This window comes from Talpa europaea (genome assembly GCF_964194135.1).
Source record: "Talpa europaea genome assembly, chromosome: 15".
In the NCBI taxonomy this organism is placed as follows: Eukaryota; Metazoa; Chordata; class Mammalia; order Eulipotyphla; family Talpidae; genus Talpa; species Talpa europaea.
In genome coordinates, this window is record NC_140083.1 from 42,188,288 (window position 1) to 42,208,366 (window position 20,079).

At 39.8% G+C, this 20,079-nt stretch overlaps 1 protein-coding gene across 1 annotated transcript in view; it reads left to right on the forward strand.

Annotated features, from left to right (window-relative positions):
• Nucleotides 1–246: 246 nt before the first annotated feature.
• DBX2 (developing brain homeobox 2) overlaps nt 247–20,079 on the forward strand; it is a gene marked incomplete at both ends in the record, with an annotated part of 36,631 nt that continues 16,798 nt past the window's right edge. Inside the window, 2 exons of the mRNA XM_084256463.1 lie at nt 247–661; nt 15,265–15,360. Of these exons, the coding sequence (XP_084112589.1) occupies nt 247–661; nt 15,265–15,360 (511 nt within the window). The remainder of the gene's footprint in view (nt 662–15,264; nt 15,361–20,079) is intronic.

Below are 20,079 nucleotides of genomic sequence, written 5' to 3' on the forward strand. Positions count from 1 at the left end.
CCAGAGCCCACGCGGTCGGGTTAGGGAAACACACAGCTTCCCCCTCCCACTCTCCTCCCATCCCTTAAAACCGCCCAACCCAAATAAATAATATCCTCCCCAGGCTGCCGGCGTCCTCGGTGCCCTCTTCTCCCCCAGCTGGTGCGCTCCAGCCCCGCGGGAGGCGGCGGCGCAGGCGGCAGCGCCGGGCCCGGAGCCGGGCGCGAGGGGCGAGGCGGGCGCGCAGCCGGCCCGGGGCGCCACATCATGCTCCCCAGCGCCGTGGCGGCCCACGCCGGTGCCTACTGGGACGTGGTGGCCTCCTCCGCGCTCCTGAACCTCCCTGCCGCGCCGGGCTTTGGCAACCTGGGCAAGAGTTTCTTGATCGAGAACTTGCTGCGGGCCGGGGGCGCCCCGCCGCACGGGCTGCAGCCGCCTGCGCCCCACGGCCCGGCGGCCGTCCTGCCCCCCACCGCTGCGGCCGCGGGCGCACAGGTTCGGCCCCTTCCGGCCAACCCGGTACCTCTCAAGCTGTGCCCGGCGGCCGAGCAGGTCAGTCCGGCCGGGGCGCCCTTCGGCACGCGGTGGGCTTTCCAAGTGCTCAGTCCCGCGGCGGACGGCGCCAGGTTGCCAGGCCGGGCTCCAGGGGACCGAGACTGTACCTTCCAGCCTTCAGCGCCAGGTGAGCCAGAACCTCCCTCGGCAGCCGCCGCGCGGCACCTCCCAGCCCGCTGGGCCCAGCATCTGCGCGCGCCGCGGTGCGCACTGCGCCCAGGGCGCCCCGGCAGCCGTGCGCCCCAGTCAGCGCTGGCCCGGGACCTGCCTAGCACAGCTCGAACTTTAGTGGCGATGCCGTTTAGGGATAAGGAGGTGATTGCTGTTCATTGCGACCCCTGCCTCCTTTCTGTCCCCCTTCTTCCACCATCTTCTTCTCTGCCCCCTTGTTTCAACAAGTGGAGAGCTACTTTTTCTGGCTTTTCGGGTGCAACCCTTGGAGGTACCTCGTGTTAGTAGCAAAGGGCAGCCCCTGACTCGGGATGTTTGGATTCTCTGTACCAGTTTCTCTCTGGGTTTCCCAGGTTCAGCATGTCTGTCCGCCGGCTCCGGTTCGGGAGGCCGCGCGGTATCAGACGGGTGGAAAGTTGTTGGCAAGGTTAGCTTCGTGCCGCCGGTTCTGAGGGCTTTTGTCTCGCCAACTGTTAATGACAGTCGCAACAGTTCAAAACGATCTTTGGAAAGGAGAGTTGCAAAGCGTCATGACTTTCCATGTTTATACTGTGAATTCCTAAGTCGGGAGGAAAAGCAAGGCCGACTTTTTCTTCTTGCTGAAATGGCTGAGTTGGCACCTGGAGTGGGAAGTTCACTGATAAATGGGAATTTTCCAAAAGAAGGGCATTTTGGATTTGTTTTAATTCCTAGAAACTTAAGCAGTGTCACTGGGATGCAGGCCGTTTAGTCAAATATTAACTGCCGAAGTGGGAGTGAAAACGGGAAGAACCTCTTAGAGACCCAGAAACTAAGATACACTTGGATTTTTTTTTTAAAAAAACTTTGTCCTTAGACGATCTTAACTAATTCTTTTAATCCCGATGGGTTTGTCCGGAATGACTAAGAAACGCTTTTTCAACAGATTCCATTGTCCCAGCAAACTGTCGGATCAACTTTTTTCTTTTTTTTTTGTTAATGGTTTTATGGAATTCAACATGTTTCGAACTTGTCCTGATCTTTCTGGTTGAAGTGGTTACTGAACAAAATGAATGGAACAAATAGAATTATATGAGCGCCTTTCTTATTCACATAGTGTAGAACCTAAACTCTGGAAAATCCTTTTTGCATCTTGGGAGAGGAACAAATACAGTTATGGCAAAATGTATGTGCTTGGAAATTTGTTCCACTCTGTTCTTTTTGACTTATTAGAAAAATTAGAAATGTATAAAGTAGACAAGAGTTAGTAAATAATGTTTCATAAAAATAACCTTTTGAAGAACATGTGGTGATTTCAATAACTTTGGAGGGCTTGGTGTTGTATTCATAGGAGTAATTTTTCAAGGATTCTTAACTTTGCAGATTTTACAGATACAGTTTAAGTAAATTTAATCAAGTGTGGGTATTTCAATAACTTCAAAATAATTTTGTATACGTACTTATTTCATCCAATATATTGTAACTGTTGAGAAAGTTTCCTAACTACATTCTTTTTATTTTCAAGAACATGTTCATTCTTGTACCCTTATTAAAGTATTAAAATGCAAAAATGATTTTTTGAATAATTAAGAGGGCATAAGAATTTACATTTCCCTTTGAAGTATTCCAATATAGTTTGAGCATCTATTTTTCCTAATAACTTATTCAGTCTTCATGGAAGATTTGATGTTCTCCTGGGTTCATTTTCATTTGAACAAATAACCTTTTTATTTTTTTGAAATCATTCTTATCAGTAGTGCATTTAATTTTTTTAAAACTAGAAAAATATTTTATGCAAATTAAGACCTGGTAAATTTGTGTTCACCAGTATGCTGCTTTAAACCAGCATTTCCATTACTTTATTTTAATAATTTGGCAAAGAATGCAGTTTTCTAAAGATTGCTCTAGTTTTACTTAAATGACAGTCTTGCCCTCCCAAAATGCTTGGATACTGTTTTATATAGAATTAAAATGAATATTCACTGTCACCTGGGGTTTAGATGAGGATGAAATAGTGACTGAGGGTCTATAGCAAGCGCAGAGGTTATGGAAAAACGACTGTTTTCTGAAATGCTAATGAACAACAGTTCTGATTCTTTAGATTCTAACTTGGGAGTGGGTCACAAAATGTGAATTTTAAGAACTTCTCATATTGACTAACTCTTTTTTTTCTCATAAGTTGTTGAGTTCACCAGTCTAAATGTTCAATAAGAAAATCAGATTTTTTTTAGAAAAGCACATTGATGAAAAACAGTATCTTTTAATTAGGTACTTTATGCGATTGCATGTGCTTAGGGGTTTTAACTTTTGTTACCCACTGTTGATTATATCTTATATTTCATTCACACCTCTTTCCTGGGTCAGTCTCTGTTCTAGGCCATTGGGACACTTGTGAACAAAACAGAGGGCATGCTCCATGCAACTGACATTCCTTGTTAGCTACTGCTTTATGGTTTATCTAGCATTTTCGTAATTGGCCATTTTTTTCTATAATTTTTCCACTTGCTGATTTTGTTCCTGTCTGATGTATCATTTTAAACATCTCTGAACTTGTCAAAGAGAAAAAAGATGCCTCAACTCCTCAGGTCCCCTAGATTAATCTCCTTTTGAATATGAGAGATTAATGAGGGATAATGAGAAAATCAATTGTATGTTATCCCAATAACAAATCAGATTGTGATTTTTGTATCTGAGTTCAATAGGGAAAGAAACTGGCTTCCCTTTCATCTTCTATGAGATGGGTCTGAGGGGCCTGATACTCCAACAGGAACGAAGATTTATAGGTTAGGGATGAAAGTATAACTGGTTCAAGTCTTGCAGGATTGTAGAGGAGAAAGGGGACACCCCACAACCATGCCCTGTCATTTGTTTATATAGGGTAGTTTGAAAATATTATTTTCAAAATCAAAGGCATTCCTCCATGTGAGAGGGCACACTGCAGTAGTAGGCAGTATTTAGATGCGCCTGCAGAGAAGGTAGCTGAAAAGGGAAAAAAATAAGGTCTTCGGTCTGCTATAGTTTTTTTAATGGAAAGAAGGTTTGCAAGTAAAGCCTTTTCAACAGAGATCTTTCCACAGAAGTTGATTTATATTCTTTGATGAATATTGTGCTAGATTAAAATACTCTTGCTTTTATAAATGAAGGTCTTGAAATGTAAAAAGCTGAACATTTGAAATCGCTAGCAGTTTATCAGTTTTATTCAAAGAAGTGGGACAAATAGACTTACTTTTTAATAGTATTTGTTATTTTCAAACGTTTTGCAAAATGTTTGACATAAAATGTTTCCTGAATACAATTTTCTTTATTGATTATTAAATTTACTCTTTGTGTTACAGAGAAAAGGGACTGGGGAGAAAAGTTTATTCTGGATTGATGAGTTGAACTGTTCATTTTTTTAAAATTAAAGTCATTTTGTCCAGTAGTCTGTGATGTGTAGTACAGAAATGCAACCAGATTCATAATACATTTTTCTGGCACCTGTTAGGATCATTTCTAACTATTTATAGTTTTTGTGCTGTCAAGTTTTCTTGTCCATCTCCCAGTCCCAGTTTTACTATTGGTTCATTTTTCCTTGACTGGGTTAAACAACTTGCACTTAAGTTTTGGGCTCGAGATGTTTTTCCTGAGATGCACTTTTGGCACTTGGGGAGGGAGAACAAGACAGAGCTGTGCTTCAAGTGTGGATTCCAGCCTTAATTTAGGAAGACTCTGTGGTTTGATTTATGAAGCCAGAGTTTGTCACTTATTTTTGCTAACTCATGCTCTAGATTTATTTTGCAAACTAAAATCACAGAATCTTGCGATGGGCTGTGCTGACCCAGAAGCAGGAAAATAAGAATGGGGTATTTATAGAAAAGGGTAATGACGGGACCCAGCCTAATGGTTTCTTGTTCAGCCCATCTCCCTTTCCCATCCTTCAGCGGAATTTGTAGATAGTATAAAATTGTATTCTTACTGCATCTGTGTATTTTTAAAAATCTCCTTAACACAGTTTTGGAATTATATATGAACACGTTAATGATTTTTCTGTAGTTCATGAGGAATCCGTTCTGCGTTAATTACTCTCGGTCCCCAAGTTAATGAACTCAAGGTTCAAGGAGTTCTTGAATTGAAGAGAGCCAACAGAACTAAGAAACCATCCCTTTACTTCTGTGCTGGTTGCATTAGCCAAGCTCCTTACAAAATAATGATGGAGTTGGAACTATATCAGGGTAGCAATTTACATGCCTTTCATTGATCCAGGCACCTGGGTCACTCCCAGTCTCTAACACATACCTCTCTGCTTGGCTTCCCCAGCAGGAATCACAATCCCTTAACATATATGGACGTTATTGAGGTTTAATAACAAAACAGGAGTGAATGCAACAGGCAAGTAGGAACATTTTAGAACTCTTCCCTGACTTTTGCTGTCGGGATTTGAGGATTATTTTAAGAGGCACAATGTTTGAACGCCCAGGAAATTGCATATGGATTTATGCAGAAAGAATACAGGATTTAGAGCGTTCAGAATTAGATACAGGAGGCCAAAGATGTCACATATTATGGACAATTTTATAGGATTGTCAACAGTGATTTTATCTATATTTTCTTGCCATAAATGTGCCTCAGATGTTGGAATCTAAGCTGTGCATTAGATTCTGCTTCTTTTCCTTCCTGTTCTTGTTACCACTGGGTGGGGGTTAGGGGAATCTCTTTTTGCTGTAAGGAGGTATTTTATGATGAGTTTTGCTACTAAACCATGATAGAAATGGTAGCAACTTAAAAGTAAAGGAAAGAACATTGGACATTGGCAATAAATTTTCATAAAACACTTTAAATACTTTGCTATGAATGTTTTTGCAGACGTCAAGTGTTACCATTTTCAAGATATTTAAACAAGTGTGCCCTTATATTAGGGTGAGGGTGAACACTTCAGTTATTCCTCACTCAACCTACTCCCACCATACTTCTGTTTATATCTTTTTTATTTCTTATTGCATCTTTCAAGGGGACTCGATTTGCAACTCTTAATTAAGACAGTATTTGTCCATTTAATTGTGAGTTCATAGAGATGGAAAAGTTCTTAATTACAGTGATTCCTTTATTCATAATAAAGGCAGACCACTTTTAAGTCAATTAAATCACTCTAAAGTTTTTCATTCAAATACGCTGGAATCAGCCAGTAAGAAAAAAGGCAGATTGTAAAAAAGAAATAATAAGATTTTTATCTAAGAATGCTTGTTAGAATCCTTATTTAAGACTTCATTAGATCATACTTCTCTTTTATACTCTCTTACTAATAAATTGGATTTTTGCCTTAACATATAATATGCTTACCAGACCCTTGTATATTTTATTCCAAAATATTTTATTTTATTGTCAGTAATGTTTCCACTTTTAATGAAATCTCTCTCTTTCATTCTTTTTAGCCTCCAGTCAATTCTTGATTTGGCAATGCTGAGTGATTCATCACTTTATATAGTTACCATAACGATTTTATTTTTAATAGCATTATTCATTTTGTCAACTTGGGAATATTTCAGGGGCACATTTTTTTTTGTGAAGCTTGTGAACAGTAAACTTAATGCACCAACATTCTCTCTGAAGTCCAAGATCAAAAAGCTGCTCTAACTTTTTAGACTTTTGTTTCAGAACCAAAGCATCCAGGAAAGGGAAAGTTAAAAAAACAGAAAATTTCAAGTCTTTATTCTGTATATTGCTGAAGACTGAATTGCCTTATTATCTGTATATATTCTAAAGGTGGATTAGGTTTTTTCTCTACTCTTTCTGTCCCTACACCACACTAACCATACATTTCTACCCGTCCTTTTTAGAGGGTCAGTATTTTTGTTCTTTAAAACTTTAAATTTAAATGTCTGAGTATGGGGCCTCCATGATGGCCGAGGGGTTAAGTCTCAGTGCTGTCACCACTGACAGTTCAGTTCCAGGCCAGGGAGCTGACACACAGGAGTGCAGCAGACCTCTCTTGCCTCTGCCACTGCTCCCTTCAGTAGTGTATTTCAGTAGATCCACCTGTTTTGCTCCCCACTCTGTCTCTGGGGATCCTCTTACTCCCGCACCTCTGGCCTATGCTCTAGTTCTTCCATGCAAAAACAAACAAACAAACAAACAAATAAATAAATTAAAATCTTATAAAATAAATCTCTGAGTGGAATATAGAAGGAGTTAGTGAGTTATTCTCTGAGAAGACTTGTGCACATTAAAAAAGAATAAAAACCATGATAGCTGGGAGGTTTATAATAGGCTAATCTAGGGTTGGAGTGAGCTTAAGTGTGCTGAACCAATTCTGTAGTGACATTGGGTGTCAGACAAGACTGATTCATCAAAGCTGGAACAGATTCACTCCTGTTAATATGTTTTCTGAAGGTGCTTTTGCGCTACAAATTGAATAGTTACAGTAGAGACTCTGTAACTTGCAAAAACCAATGTATATTTACTATCTGTCCCTTTTTAGTAAAAGTTTATTAATGCTTTCTCCAAAGCATAAATGGCAAATTGGTTAAATTTCAAAATAATATATGATTTTTCAGCTGATATGAATAGCATTTCTATCATTTTAAAGCCTATGTAATTCTAAATTTTAAGCCTGAGGTCTTTCTCTCACTGATTGTATAATCCTAAGCAATCCAGATAACTTTCATATACTCTTGAGAGGAGAACAGATGTCAGGGTCAGAATTTGACTGTAAAGCTCATTGATAAGGAACAGGGAAAGATGGGAAAGATTCTTTGTACCACTCCATCACAAGTAGCATTGCTGTTGAGAAACCATTGCAAAACTTGGGGGCTTTAAGGAGTGATTTACTAACTTCTGCCCTCAGTTTTATGGGTTGACTAGATTAAGCTGGGTGATTGTAACTTGGAATTTCATGCAAATGAAGTTAGATGTCAACTGGGGTTGCCGTCATCTGAAGGCTTGACTGGGCTGGCTGTCCACTGAGGCTGCTCGTGTCCCAGGTGCCAGGTGCCATGTGATGCTGTCTGCTGACCAGGCTCACGGCAGCATCCACATGGGGCTTCCCAGGTGTCTCGCACTTTTCTAGCATCATGGCTGGGCGCTGAAACGGAGTGTGTTCTAAGAGTACACAGTCCAAGTAACCCACTTGGTCACTGCAAACTTCAAAGGACCTCACCTTGGAAGTTCCAGAATGTCACTTCTTCCATATCCCTTGGTCAAACAAGTCAGCAAGACCAGTCTAACTTCAAGAGGAGGGGAACCAGACCCCCTCTTAATGAAAACCATGCCCGATAACTTGCAGTCTTTTACACTGTGCCATAGAGTGAGATCATTTTTGGACATAGTTCCCGATAGGTGGTCTCTGGCTGGTGTAGACCAGCGCAGGGATGGATTACACAAGGCTTGTATAGCTTCATCTTGAGCAAACAGCTATTCAAAAAGGTTTTTAGGGCATCGAGAGCTGCAGGTACTCTCTGTTATGATGTCCTCTTCTGTGGTATCAACTTTGTAATAAACAGAGCAAGGAATTTCCTCAAATTCTGGAAAGACTGTGTTAGTCTTTCCAGAGCTATAAGGAAGACTCCTTGAAGAGTGAGGCAGCAGAGGTAGGTGGTGACTATCTTTGGTGGTTGCAATCGAACTCGTGCTGCAGAGGCTGTGGATTGCTTCATAGTGCGGTGCTTAACCCCTTGCACCACCAGGGAGGCTCTGTTTGATGATTTTTCTTCTGGTCTCAGCCTGGTTTACCTCATAATCATCTGTGCACAGTCTGAAAAAAAAGCTATGTTTAGGGGCAACTCTGGCCAGCTTGATTTAACCCAAGAGTTGTGGGTCCTGGGCATCTGTATTTTAAAAAGCACTGCAGATGATTCTAATGTACATTTAGGTTTGAGAATTACCCTGCTTAGGGAAATACGCTGATTTTATCTCCTTCTAGGTGAATGTTAAGATTTGACAGGACAAAAGTGAATTTAGTGTATAGAAGTTTACATATTATTTCTTTGAAAGCAGATTCAAAATCTGTAAGTTAAGGAACACTAAAACCCAAAAATTCTTCTAGGGAGGGAAACGATTCCTCTGATCTTTTAGAATCTGTGTAGTCTCAGCTTTTGTACTCCTTGATGCTTGCAGACATGCAGTAAATATTATTTGCACTCAATTAAAAGGACAGAATCAAACACATAGACACTGCACTTGATTTATTTTCTCATGATCTTAACGTTAAGGTCTTTATTTGTTTTTTTTTTGTCTCTGAAATATTCAAGGCAACAGACAAGAAGAAAAACCACTGACTTCTGTGGTTTTCTGATGAACAGAATGCTGAAGGACAAATTGACTTAACTTGCTTTCCTTGTGATGAAAGGCAAGTTTGCATTGGATCACATAGAGGAATTACTTCCATGTTGTGTGATGAAACATCACACTTCACTAGATAATTGATATTTCCTAGATGGTTGCCATTCTTCAGAGTCTCTTGTTTTGGTCTGCTGTGTTCTAGACTGCCTGCCCAAGCGTGTATTATGTTCAGTTCAGATGTTTAGATTTCTTTATTCTCAGTGTGCATGTGTCCATCATTGAAGTACCTCATTAAAACTGTCTTTCAGAAATTACTTAATTCCCTGTTATACTTTTCCAGAGTTATTTTTTCTCCCTTTGGTTGCTGTAGTAAGACATCTTGGAATCTTTTTCATTTCTCTTCACTCTTCTTGAAGTGTGCTGCCCAATTGGCACAAAATCTCAGCAGGCTCCTGAAATTCATTTGAAGGTTTTATTAGTGGTGTTTAGTCTTCTTTCTTTGAAATGTCAACCCAAGTCAGTTAGTACTTTGGTTTGCATTGATCGTAAAATGCATGTGGTCAGATGTCATTTAGTTTCTCCATCAGTAAAGAAAAATGAAAATTATAATTTTTAATATATATATATTTTAAAGATTTATTTATTTAGTTATACAAGCACTGGGTACAGTCAGAAGCGCGGGAGGGTGAGAGAATTCACCAGAGCCAGAGCGGGGAGCAGAGCAGGCAGAAGGGCCGAAGTACACTGCTGAGGGGAGCAGCGGGCGGCAGGAGAGGTCTGCGCACCATGCGGAACCCCCCTCCAGTGGCCTGGGAGCAGCCGGGGATTGAACCGGCGCCTCAGAGGCTGCGGGCAGCTTTGCAACCCAGCGCTCAACTGCTGTGCCACAGGGGAAGCCCTAATTTTTAATATTTTTTCTAGACAAAAGAATTTGGAAAATAATTTCTATGTGACTTGTAGCATCCTTGACCTTGGAACACTTATGTTACAGAACTATATTGTTAATTAAGTTAAAAAAATCAGACTAATTCAACAGTAAGTTGGCTCTAAGCTCCCATTTTTTGTTTTAACCTTTTTTTGTGTGTGTATGTGAGTGTGTGTGTGTGTGGAACAGGAGTGTAGGCAGAGATGTGGGGGATGAGAGGATTCCCCAAAGACAGAGTAGGGAGCAGAACAGGATGAACTACTGAAATCCATTGCTGAGGAGAGTAGTGGGCAAGGCAGGGGAGGTCTGCTGTGCCCTGTGTGGGTCAGCTCCTGGGCCAGGGATGGAATTCAGGCCTTTGCAGTGAGAGCGCTGCGACTTAACCCCTAGGCCACTGGAGGTCCTCAACTCTCATCTTTTTTTTTTTTTAATAATAAATTTTATTTTTATATTCCCCATACAATTGCAACCCCCCCATTTTGACCCCAATCCATCCCCTCCCGCCCCCACCCCCCCAAAAGTGTCTATGGTTCACAGTTTTTTGTTGATTTTGATTTTCACTTTCTTATAGTTATTCATTTTCCTGGTCCCTTATTTAAGTTTTCTAGATTCCTGCTATGAGTGAGACCATCCGGTATTTTTCTTTTTCTTTCTGGCTTATTTCGCTGAGCATGTTCCCTTCCAGCGCCATCCATGTTGCTGCAAATTGCATGTGTTTATCTTTTTTGAATGCTGAGTAATATTCCATGGTGTATATGTACCACATCTTCTTGATCCAGTCATCTATTTTTGGGCATTTGGTCTGTTTCCAAAGCTTAGCTATTGTAAATAGTGCTGCTATAAACATAGGGGTGCAGGTGTTCTTTGGAATTGATGTTTCTGTGTCCTTTGGGTAAATACCTAGGAGTGGAATTGCTGGATCATATGGACGCTCTATGTTTAGTAGGTCCAGAAATCTCCACACAGCTCTCCATAGTGGTTGGACCATTTTGCACTCCCACCAACAGTGCAGGAGAGTTCCTTTTTCTCCACACCCTCGCCAACATTTGTTGTTGCTAGTTTTTTTAATATGTGCCATTCTCACTGGTGTAAGATGGTATCTCATGGTAGTTTTGATTTGCATTTCCCTGATTACAAGTGATGTTGAACATTTTTTTATATGCCTGTTGGCCTCAACTCTCATCTTAACGAAACACTCAAAGTAATCAATCCTTTGATTTTCTGTCTTCAGGTTCTCAGAACATCTGAATAAGAAGTGAAAGGATCCTGAAGTTTTCTGTGAATAAGTGATTAAGTTATTTGAATCCAGACATGCCATGATTTAGTTCCAAAAATTTCATCTTATTTGATAGCAGTTTCCCACAAACACCACAAGTTAGATTTGTTGGTGGGATGCAAAATTTGTCTTCTGATGAAGTGTTTTGCGAAGAGAACTGAACATTATGCTATAGAACTTGACAGTGTGTATATTTCCCATGGGAAAGGCCATTTATTTTTCTTTTCTGGAAAACATGAGTAAATGCATCCATTTTAGGGGGATCCCAGGCTCTTCTCTGTGCCTATACCCTCATACTTTATGGCCAGATATTGTGCTAAAATGCTTTTGTCTCTTTTGTCCTTTAAAAATATTTGCTGAGAGAAATCACAATCAGCACCACACCAGATGGGGCTCATTTGAAGTTGAATGTTCAGGTAGGAAAGCCAGTCATTGCCTGTATGGAGTAGACACACAAATATTATTTTTTAAAATATTGTTTATTAAACTTGCAATAACGTGTTGTATACACGATGAATAATAAAGTGGCTGCATGGAGACTGTGCTGATGGCCTTTGAAATGCATGTAATCCAGGATGAAATTCTCTTGTTTTCTGTCTTTCAGAGCATCTTCCAAGTAGTTTTTATGGTGTACAAATGTTTCAATACACCTGTCAACTTGTCCCTTTGTTTTTGAATCAAACTTGAGTTGCCGTTTTTGTTCATTGCTCTCAAAAGTAGGTGGCTGACCAACACAAAAAAATGTAACATATACATTTTTAATGCATCGCTTTATTTTAAATGGTTCTGTCCTAACCCTATTCACAGCCCTACAGTCACATGCTCAGCTGGATTAGCATTTGATTCTGTCAAAGTAGAGCATGGAACCAAAAAATGGAGCACTTAATTGAAATTTCACAGTGATTTCCACATAAACCAGCTCCAACAAGGTGTATTTATGTTTAGCAATCAGGATCTGACTAATCTATGTCAATATATGATTGTCAAAGAGGTGATTTTAAATGGTAAGAAATTCTACACAATAGAACTCTCAGCCTGGTCATGTCACACGCCGTTGTTTGGCCAAATTAAGTGTTGTTACTGTAGATAGCCTATCATTTTGATTACAGATTTACTATGTCCAGATAGGATAATAAAAATTAAAATATAACAAGCTATTCAATAAAAAGACTTTTCTGGTTAAATTCAACACTAAGATTGTGTCTCTCAGAACCGCATTCATACAAATGAATGTAATTGATCACTTGTCTTCAAGTGAGCCAGCTATCTTTCTAGTCTTTATTTTTCCATTTTTAGGGCTGAAGTAGAAGACTGAGAAAAATATTTTGGTTAAAATAGAAAAATTTATACTTTGTATATATTTGGCATTGTTATTTTAATAGTATCACTAGTGTACACTTTTATTTTCTATATTGAGCAAAATAATTTTTTGCATTTTCAGCTATTATGGTGTTTAAGTAAGTAAATGCAATAGAGTTGTATCTTTGTCTTTTACCTCGATTTTCAAAATGTCAAATAACACAATAGCCATAACTTAATTATTTATGGAGCGTTTATTTTGGAGGTGAAGTAAGTTAGCTAACAGAAATACCTAAGAATAAATATAATGAGGTAGCTTTCATGCATAAAACATATTTCCATACTTAATGTACTTCATATATTCATAAAAATAATGGGATATGTAACTCTGACTAAATCATGCCAAATTTTTGTAATATAAGATATTATGTTGGTTTTATCGTTAATATCAGGACAACAGATGTAGCAATGAAAACAATTCTTTAAATTTCATAGAAACTTTTGACAACCAAAGTGGGTCTCTTTTCCGTCCTTTGCTTAGTTGGCATATTTTCAAAACAAACATTTCATTTTTTGAAAATAAATCTACATTTGAAGAAACAAAGTATAAATATCAACAGCCTTCATCGTATTACAGAAAAAAGCTTACATTTTTTATTAATTTGCAATTTGAAGGCATTAAGGATCCTCAGACTATAGAATTCTTACAGGACAATACACTTATTTTGCTATAGCCTTCAAAGATAGTGTTGCAAATAAATACATGCCCGTCAGTTGCTTAAAGTACAAGTCAGAAATTACTGTGTCTTGAAAAATATATGTATTCATAGCAATAATAGTCACTATTATAACTTAGAAAATAACAGTATTTCCAATGAATAGGAAAGGGAAAGTAATAGCAATGTTTATTTTCACTTCACCGTCCAGATTGTAAGCTCAGCTGTTAGGGTTTGAAAAGCTGGAAAAATCTCATTCTTTACTTAGGGATAACTTTTCTGTTTCTTAGTTTTGCCAACCATTTGTTTACTTACTGAATTTTTTTTTTTTGACTCTTTAGAAAGAACCAGGTAATCAGCTGGGTGTGCAATAGTAAAAGTAAGTTGCCCAGCTTCAGGAAATCTCACCCATTTTCTATTGTGTTAAACACCATCATTTTAAAGGATATGGTATATTTAAGACACATAACCAAAGCCTGGTATATAGTTAGTGCTCAATAAAGAATAACTATTATTAATGATCTGTGATCTCTCTTTGTTACTGTTCATCTGCTGAGGGATGAAGTTTAAAATGTCTCATTTGTAAGAGTAATGATAAATACTCCAAGTATATGTATTGAAAACTTAATTAACAGTGGTTCCGTAATATAAGTATCCCACAATAAAGGATGGCTACATGTCATGGAGAAATTATTACCAAAATTCTTCTGTCTAGAAAATAATAAAAAAATGTGTAATTTTCATTTTTATTTACTGATGGAGACTCTAAATGGTATCAGACTGTATTCATTTTATGATCAGTGCAAATCAACATTTCCAAGAAGGAAGACAAAAATGTCTGACTGGCATAGTTGAATAAAATGAGCAAAACAGTTATTTAGTAATTTGCTATATTTTTAAAAACTGCAGGTTAACTAGATTTCTCTTGCAATCAAATGTTATTACTATTCTCAAACACTTTGAATGTGTAAATGTGTTCAGAAACACCACCTTTTATTATGGGATTGTGCAGAAGACTACTTGTTACATGTTTTGAGTCCTACTCCCTAGAATATCTTGCAAAGAACCTTCTGAAAAATAGAGGAATATAGTCTCTTAACAATTAAACTGAAGCACATCACTTTCAGAGTGTTTCTTGGTAAGTCTAGTGGCTAGAACTGTGCTATTCAATATGATAGCCACTAGCCACATGAGTATTCCAATTTAAAATTATTTATTTTTTTAGATTTATTTTGTTTATGCATAGAAGAACTGGGGTGTAGGCCAGAGGTGGGGGTGGGGGGCTGTGAGAGGATTCATCAGAGACAGAGTGGGGAGCAGAACAGGCAGATCTACTGAAATCCACCGCTGAGAGGAGCAGCAGGTAAGACAGGAGAGGTCTGCTACGCCATGTGGATCAGCTCCCTGGCCAGGGATGGATCTCAGGCCTCAGCAGTGACAGTGCTGACACTTAACCCCTGTGCCACCAGGGAGGCCCCTTTAAAATAATTTAAAATAAAATTCAGTTACCTGTGCTTGCTCAGTGGCTATACCTGATTGCAAGACACCATTCTCGGAGGAGCAGATACGGGACTTTTCCAATTCTCAATCTTCTAGTAATGTATTATAAATATGTTAAGTGGTCAGAAATATAATGACACATTTCTGCATAGAAAACAGAAAACAATACATTATGACTTTCTGACAGCCCAGTATTAATCATGATTATGATTGTATCATCATAGATTTAAAGAAACAAAGAATAAATATGGACATAGTGTGCAACTCAGCCACCTTCATACAAATGAATGTCATTAATCTCTTGTCTTCCTATGACAAATATAATGCAAATGCAAACTGATGAATATCTTCATCATGATTGTGATTGTAAAATCCTCAAATGACCACAAAGAACAAGCACTTGTTTGGTTTTGATAACTCGAGTCCACCCAATCTCCCAACTCTAGATTAAATTTGTCAAATTCCTTGACAGATAAACCCTGCCTAAAATGACTTAAATTTCAGTATCGTTATAAGAATGGAAGCCAAGGCCCAGAAAACCAAGTCCTTTCCCTGAATGACTTTGGGAACCCAGAGTTCTGGAGATAGTATTTAAGAAATGTCTAATGGATGGATCAATGCTCTTTCCGCAGCACCCTCCAAGCCTTTCTTCCTGAGTGCCCCTCCGTTCTACTCCGCGTGCTGCGGTGGGTCCTGCCGGCGTCCTGCATCCCCCACTGCTTTTCCAAGTAAGTTTTTATGCTTCATCAGCAATGCCTCAGTTATTCTGTAAACCAAAGCAGCAGGACTTAATGTGCTCTGGAAAACTAATTGGTAATGCAATGGCAAGGAGCTAATTCCTCACTAAAAATCACAGCGATCCTATTCAGGGGGTTTGCAGAGATTTATCAAACCGGTGCACACTAAGCAATTGTGAGTGACTCCTAAAGGCATTGAAATTGGGGCTGACACACCAGGGAAAGCCACTTGTTTTCCACTGGCTATAAAAGATCTCAGAGGGACCGGTTTGGCTCTTTCTGAAATGTGTAGCCATCCTCATTTAAAGAAGAAAAAGGAGGGAGGACGAAAAAGCAGTGCTGTGTAAAATTTCCATTCCATTTCAAACATGAGGCCCAAAGTCAGTAGGTCCCTGCAGAAAATAATGAAAAATCGGCAGGGTTGTTACAGGAGGTAAATACCTCCCTTTACGATCTTGAAGAAAAGCAGGAGAACTTTTAATCCACATGCTACACCATTTTCATAGTGTTTGGGGGATGAAATAAAAACAACTTTCAAAGACTTGTAGAGCGTGGATATACTTTCACATGCCAAGAAAAGGTCTAGCTTTGTTCTCCTAACCTTGAGAATCGACAGGCGGAGAATTCGAGTTTATGATGGAGAAATCAGCGGAGGGCCGCATTTATTTCAGCAGCCCAAGAGAAAACATTTGTTCAGGTTAACAGGTGTCAGGTGAAGGTGAAATGGGAGGTAGGCAACAGTTTTGAGCTTCACCACGGATTCAGACTTGCTGCCTCCCTGTGTGTGTTTTATGAATGTTTCAGGACAGCAGTTACTCCTGACAAGTGAGGCAGCAAATGCTGGACGTTTAATGAGCTGGGAGCTTCTGAACGTCTCTTTAGGGGGCTGATACTTTCCCACAGAGCACTTTGCACGGCGAGGGGCTGGTCACAATGGGTGACAGACCCGTGACCAATTGTCACTTTCTCTCGACTCATCCACACGCGACCCCGCCTGATTTTTCACTATGCGGATGACCTTTAGGCACCATTTCACATGGAAAAGGCCCGGGCAAGGGTCAGCTGCCCTTTTGTATGGTCATAAAGCAAGCCCCTGTGTGTCTGTCTTTTCTCCTGTCTCACATTCCAAGTGCGTTTCTGGACACCATTTAAAGCACTTGACTGAAAAATAAAGCAATGAATGAAACTGACTTTTATAGACTCATTCTAGCTCATCTTCCCATATAACCCTGTCCACCTGAAAAGGGTTTAGTGGATGATCTGAGTGTATACAGGGACTTGCTGAATACATAGGGCCCATTATCAACTGTGGGGATTGTTTATTAACCAGGGCTGATACACTAGTATTTTGGAAGTGACCTATTAATTGTCCATTTAACTAGAATGTATTGAATTCCAATAGGAATATAGAAACCATGACTAAACCTTTTACTCGCTCCTTCAAGGTGGTCTCCCATGAAGGCAATTGAAAAACAGTTGTGCAAATTAAGGGGACATTTATCACCATATATTAGAGTATCAGGAAAAAAACTGCTGGAGGAAAGACTTAAGTTCCCAATATCAGATTCTATACATAGTGGGATCCCTGTAGAATTCAATTCTTTTTTTTTTTTTTAAAGATTCATCTATTTATGCATACCAGAGCTGGGGTACAGGCCAGAGGTGCAGGGGTGAGGGTGTGAGAGGATTCACCAGAGACAGAGTGGGGAAGAGAACAGGCAGATTGACCAAAGTACACTGCTGAGGGGAGCAGTGGGCACAACAGAAGAGGTCTATAGCTTCCGGGCTGGAGATTGAACTCGTGCTGCAGAGGCTGTGGACAGCTTCGTAGGTTGCATCCCAACCCCTGAGCCACCGGGGAGGCCCCTAGAATTCAATTCTTAATGTTGTATTCAAGGAGCAGAGAGGAAAATGGATCCTACAACTAGTTGTTGGTTTTTTTTTTTTTCCACCTTTTTTCACCTTGACAATAATACCCACCTTTGGCCTTAGAAAGTTTCTAGCAATGAGGTTTAGGTAAATGTAAATGGAGAAACATAAACCTTTCCTAATGGGTAGCCACTTACGTGCATCTGAGCGTTTATAGTCTCTAAGTCATGTAAGCACTGTAATCCCTGGGTCGGTTTAATAAATGGAATGCATGAAAGTAATCCTAAGTTATTTTTAAGATAACTTTGTCTTTTTTTTTAAATATTTATTTATTTATTTATACAAGCACTGGGTACAGTCAGAAGCACGGGAGGGTGAGAGAATTCACCAGAGCCAGAGCAGGAAACAGAACAGGCAGACTGACGATACACTGCTAAGGGGAGCAGCAGGTGGCAGGAGAGGTCTGCACGCCATGTGGGACCCTCGCCCAGCTGCTGGGGATCGAACTGGCGCTGCAGAGGCTGCGGGCAGCCTCGCAACCCAACGCTCAACCACTGCGCCACCAGGGAGGCACAACTTTGTCTTCTTGATGGCTTGAAATATTACTTTAACCAGGGCTCTGTTTTTTTTTTTTTTTTTAAGATTTACTTTATTTATGCATGCATGCAAGAACTGGGGTGCAGGCCGAGGTGCAGGGGGTGTGAGGACTCACCAGAGACAGAATGTGGAGCAGAATGGGCAGATCTACTGAAATCCACTGTTGAGGGGAGCAGCGGACAAGACAGGAGAGGTCTGCTGTGCCCTATGTGGGTCAGCTCCCTAGCTGGGGATGGAACTCTTGCCACAGTGGCTGGCAACAGCTTGCTAGCGCTGAGAGTTTAACCCCTGCACCACCAGGGAGGCCCAACCAAGGCTCCTTTTCTTCCTACTTTATGCCTGCATCTCAGTCCTTCCTCGAGGCTGATAAAGTCCTGTTTATCTTTTTTACTTAATAAAACACACAGGGGGCCTCCCTGGTGGTGCAAGGGGTTAAGCGTCAACACTACGAAGCAGTCTTTAGCCACTACAGCACAAGGTTGATCCCCTGTCAGGGAGGTGACCCACATGGTGCAGCAGACCTCTCCTGTCTTACTCCCTGCTCCCCTCAGCAATGGATTTCAGTCAGTCTGCCTGTTCTGCGCTGCCCCTCTGTCTCCGTTGAAATCACTCACCCTCTGCACCTTTGAACTGTACCCTAGTTCTTGTAAGCATATATAAATAAATCTTAAAAAAAATAAAACACACAAGGGAAAATTGATGCAGTTCTTTCAGAGGGAGGGGATACTGCCCTTGGTTTGTCTCCATTTCTTCTTTTTTAATGATAGATTGATTTAATTTAATTTTTTTAATTTTATACATTTTTTACATCATTTTTCATTTTTGTATGTCTCTATTTCTACAGTTGCCCTTTACAACAGTTTAGAGATGCCACAGTATTTTTTATAAACTTTGATGTTTCATATTATCAGTGGTAAATATGAAATCCATTTATTATTTTCTTGTTTATGATGTTTACTGAATTGGTGACAAAAAAAATGAATGGTGGGATTGTGCTTTTGATAAAGGGTCTTACAGACATAACCATGAACCCAGGAACTGCTAATAAAGCTTACATGTGCCCAGTAATCCTTTTTATTTAAAGCACTAGACTTTCTTTCTTTTTTTAATAATGAGAAGGCTTTCAACGCCAAGCATTTAAATTCATTTCCACTGTACAAAATAAGGAAAAAAAAAAAACTGTCACAGTCATCTTGTGGTAAGTTTCAGCTTGGGCAGCCAAAATGAAGGGCCTTAAGAACAATTTTAATAAGCAATGAAATCAGTGGCACTCATAATTTCACAGTATTAACTTCATCTGCCCAAAAGTGTGGGATCAGATCAACACGGCCATAGCTATGCAGATGCAATATCATTTTCATTCTCTTAACATCATATGTTTGAAATTGATTTAGTTTTTCTTGTTAAACTTTTAAAGAGATTGACTTGTTTTGCAATATGGAAACAATCGTTCATCCGGGGCACTTCTCACATACAGTAAATAGTTTAATAGGCTATTTAAGCACAACCCTTCCAGTCGGGAAAAATTAAAAAGCAGTAGTGTCTCCCCTCCCCCAAAGCAGTGCAAGGAAAATCTTTGCTATTACATCCATAAGGTTCATTTCACAATAACATATTTGTCAGATAAAGTCAAGTGGAATGTTGTGGAAATTGTGCCATGAACTTAAAAACATACTCAAAAAAGGAGTCTTTAATAGGTAGACTAGCTAACTGAATTAATAGTTATTTTGGTTTGTCTTGGAGTACCCAACTTGAATTTGACCTTTGGAGAATCTTATGCAGTAAAAAACAAAGTTTAAATTTCAGCAGCATTATAAAAATATGAACAAGGAAATATTTGTCTGGAACAAACAGTTCCGCCTTTTTTCGGGGGAGATGCAGTTAGGTTCTATATTGTAAGGTCACTTTCCTCTCTTTCCTTTCCCTAAGTTGTTACCACCTAAAGAGGATGTATTATGATCTCCAAATTCGAATTTAGGATTTTGTTGAAGGCAGCAGGGAAGGCATTTTACTATTGTGCACGCAGGCTAGTCCGTGGAGGGCCACGTCCAAGATGGATAGTGCTCTGATTAGTATTCTCGCCACCTGATCTGGCTGTGCTGTCTTTTGCTGCTCTCGGCTGGAGTGGTGCAGGCGCCGAGGAAATGGACCGAGACCTATGGAAGTCCACCAAAGGCAGCATAAAAGTTTCTTTTATAGGGATTTCCCTTCAGAGGAATGCGGCATTTTGTCGTGATGGAGAAA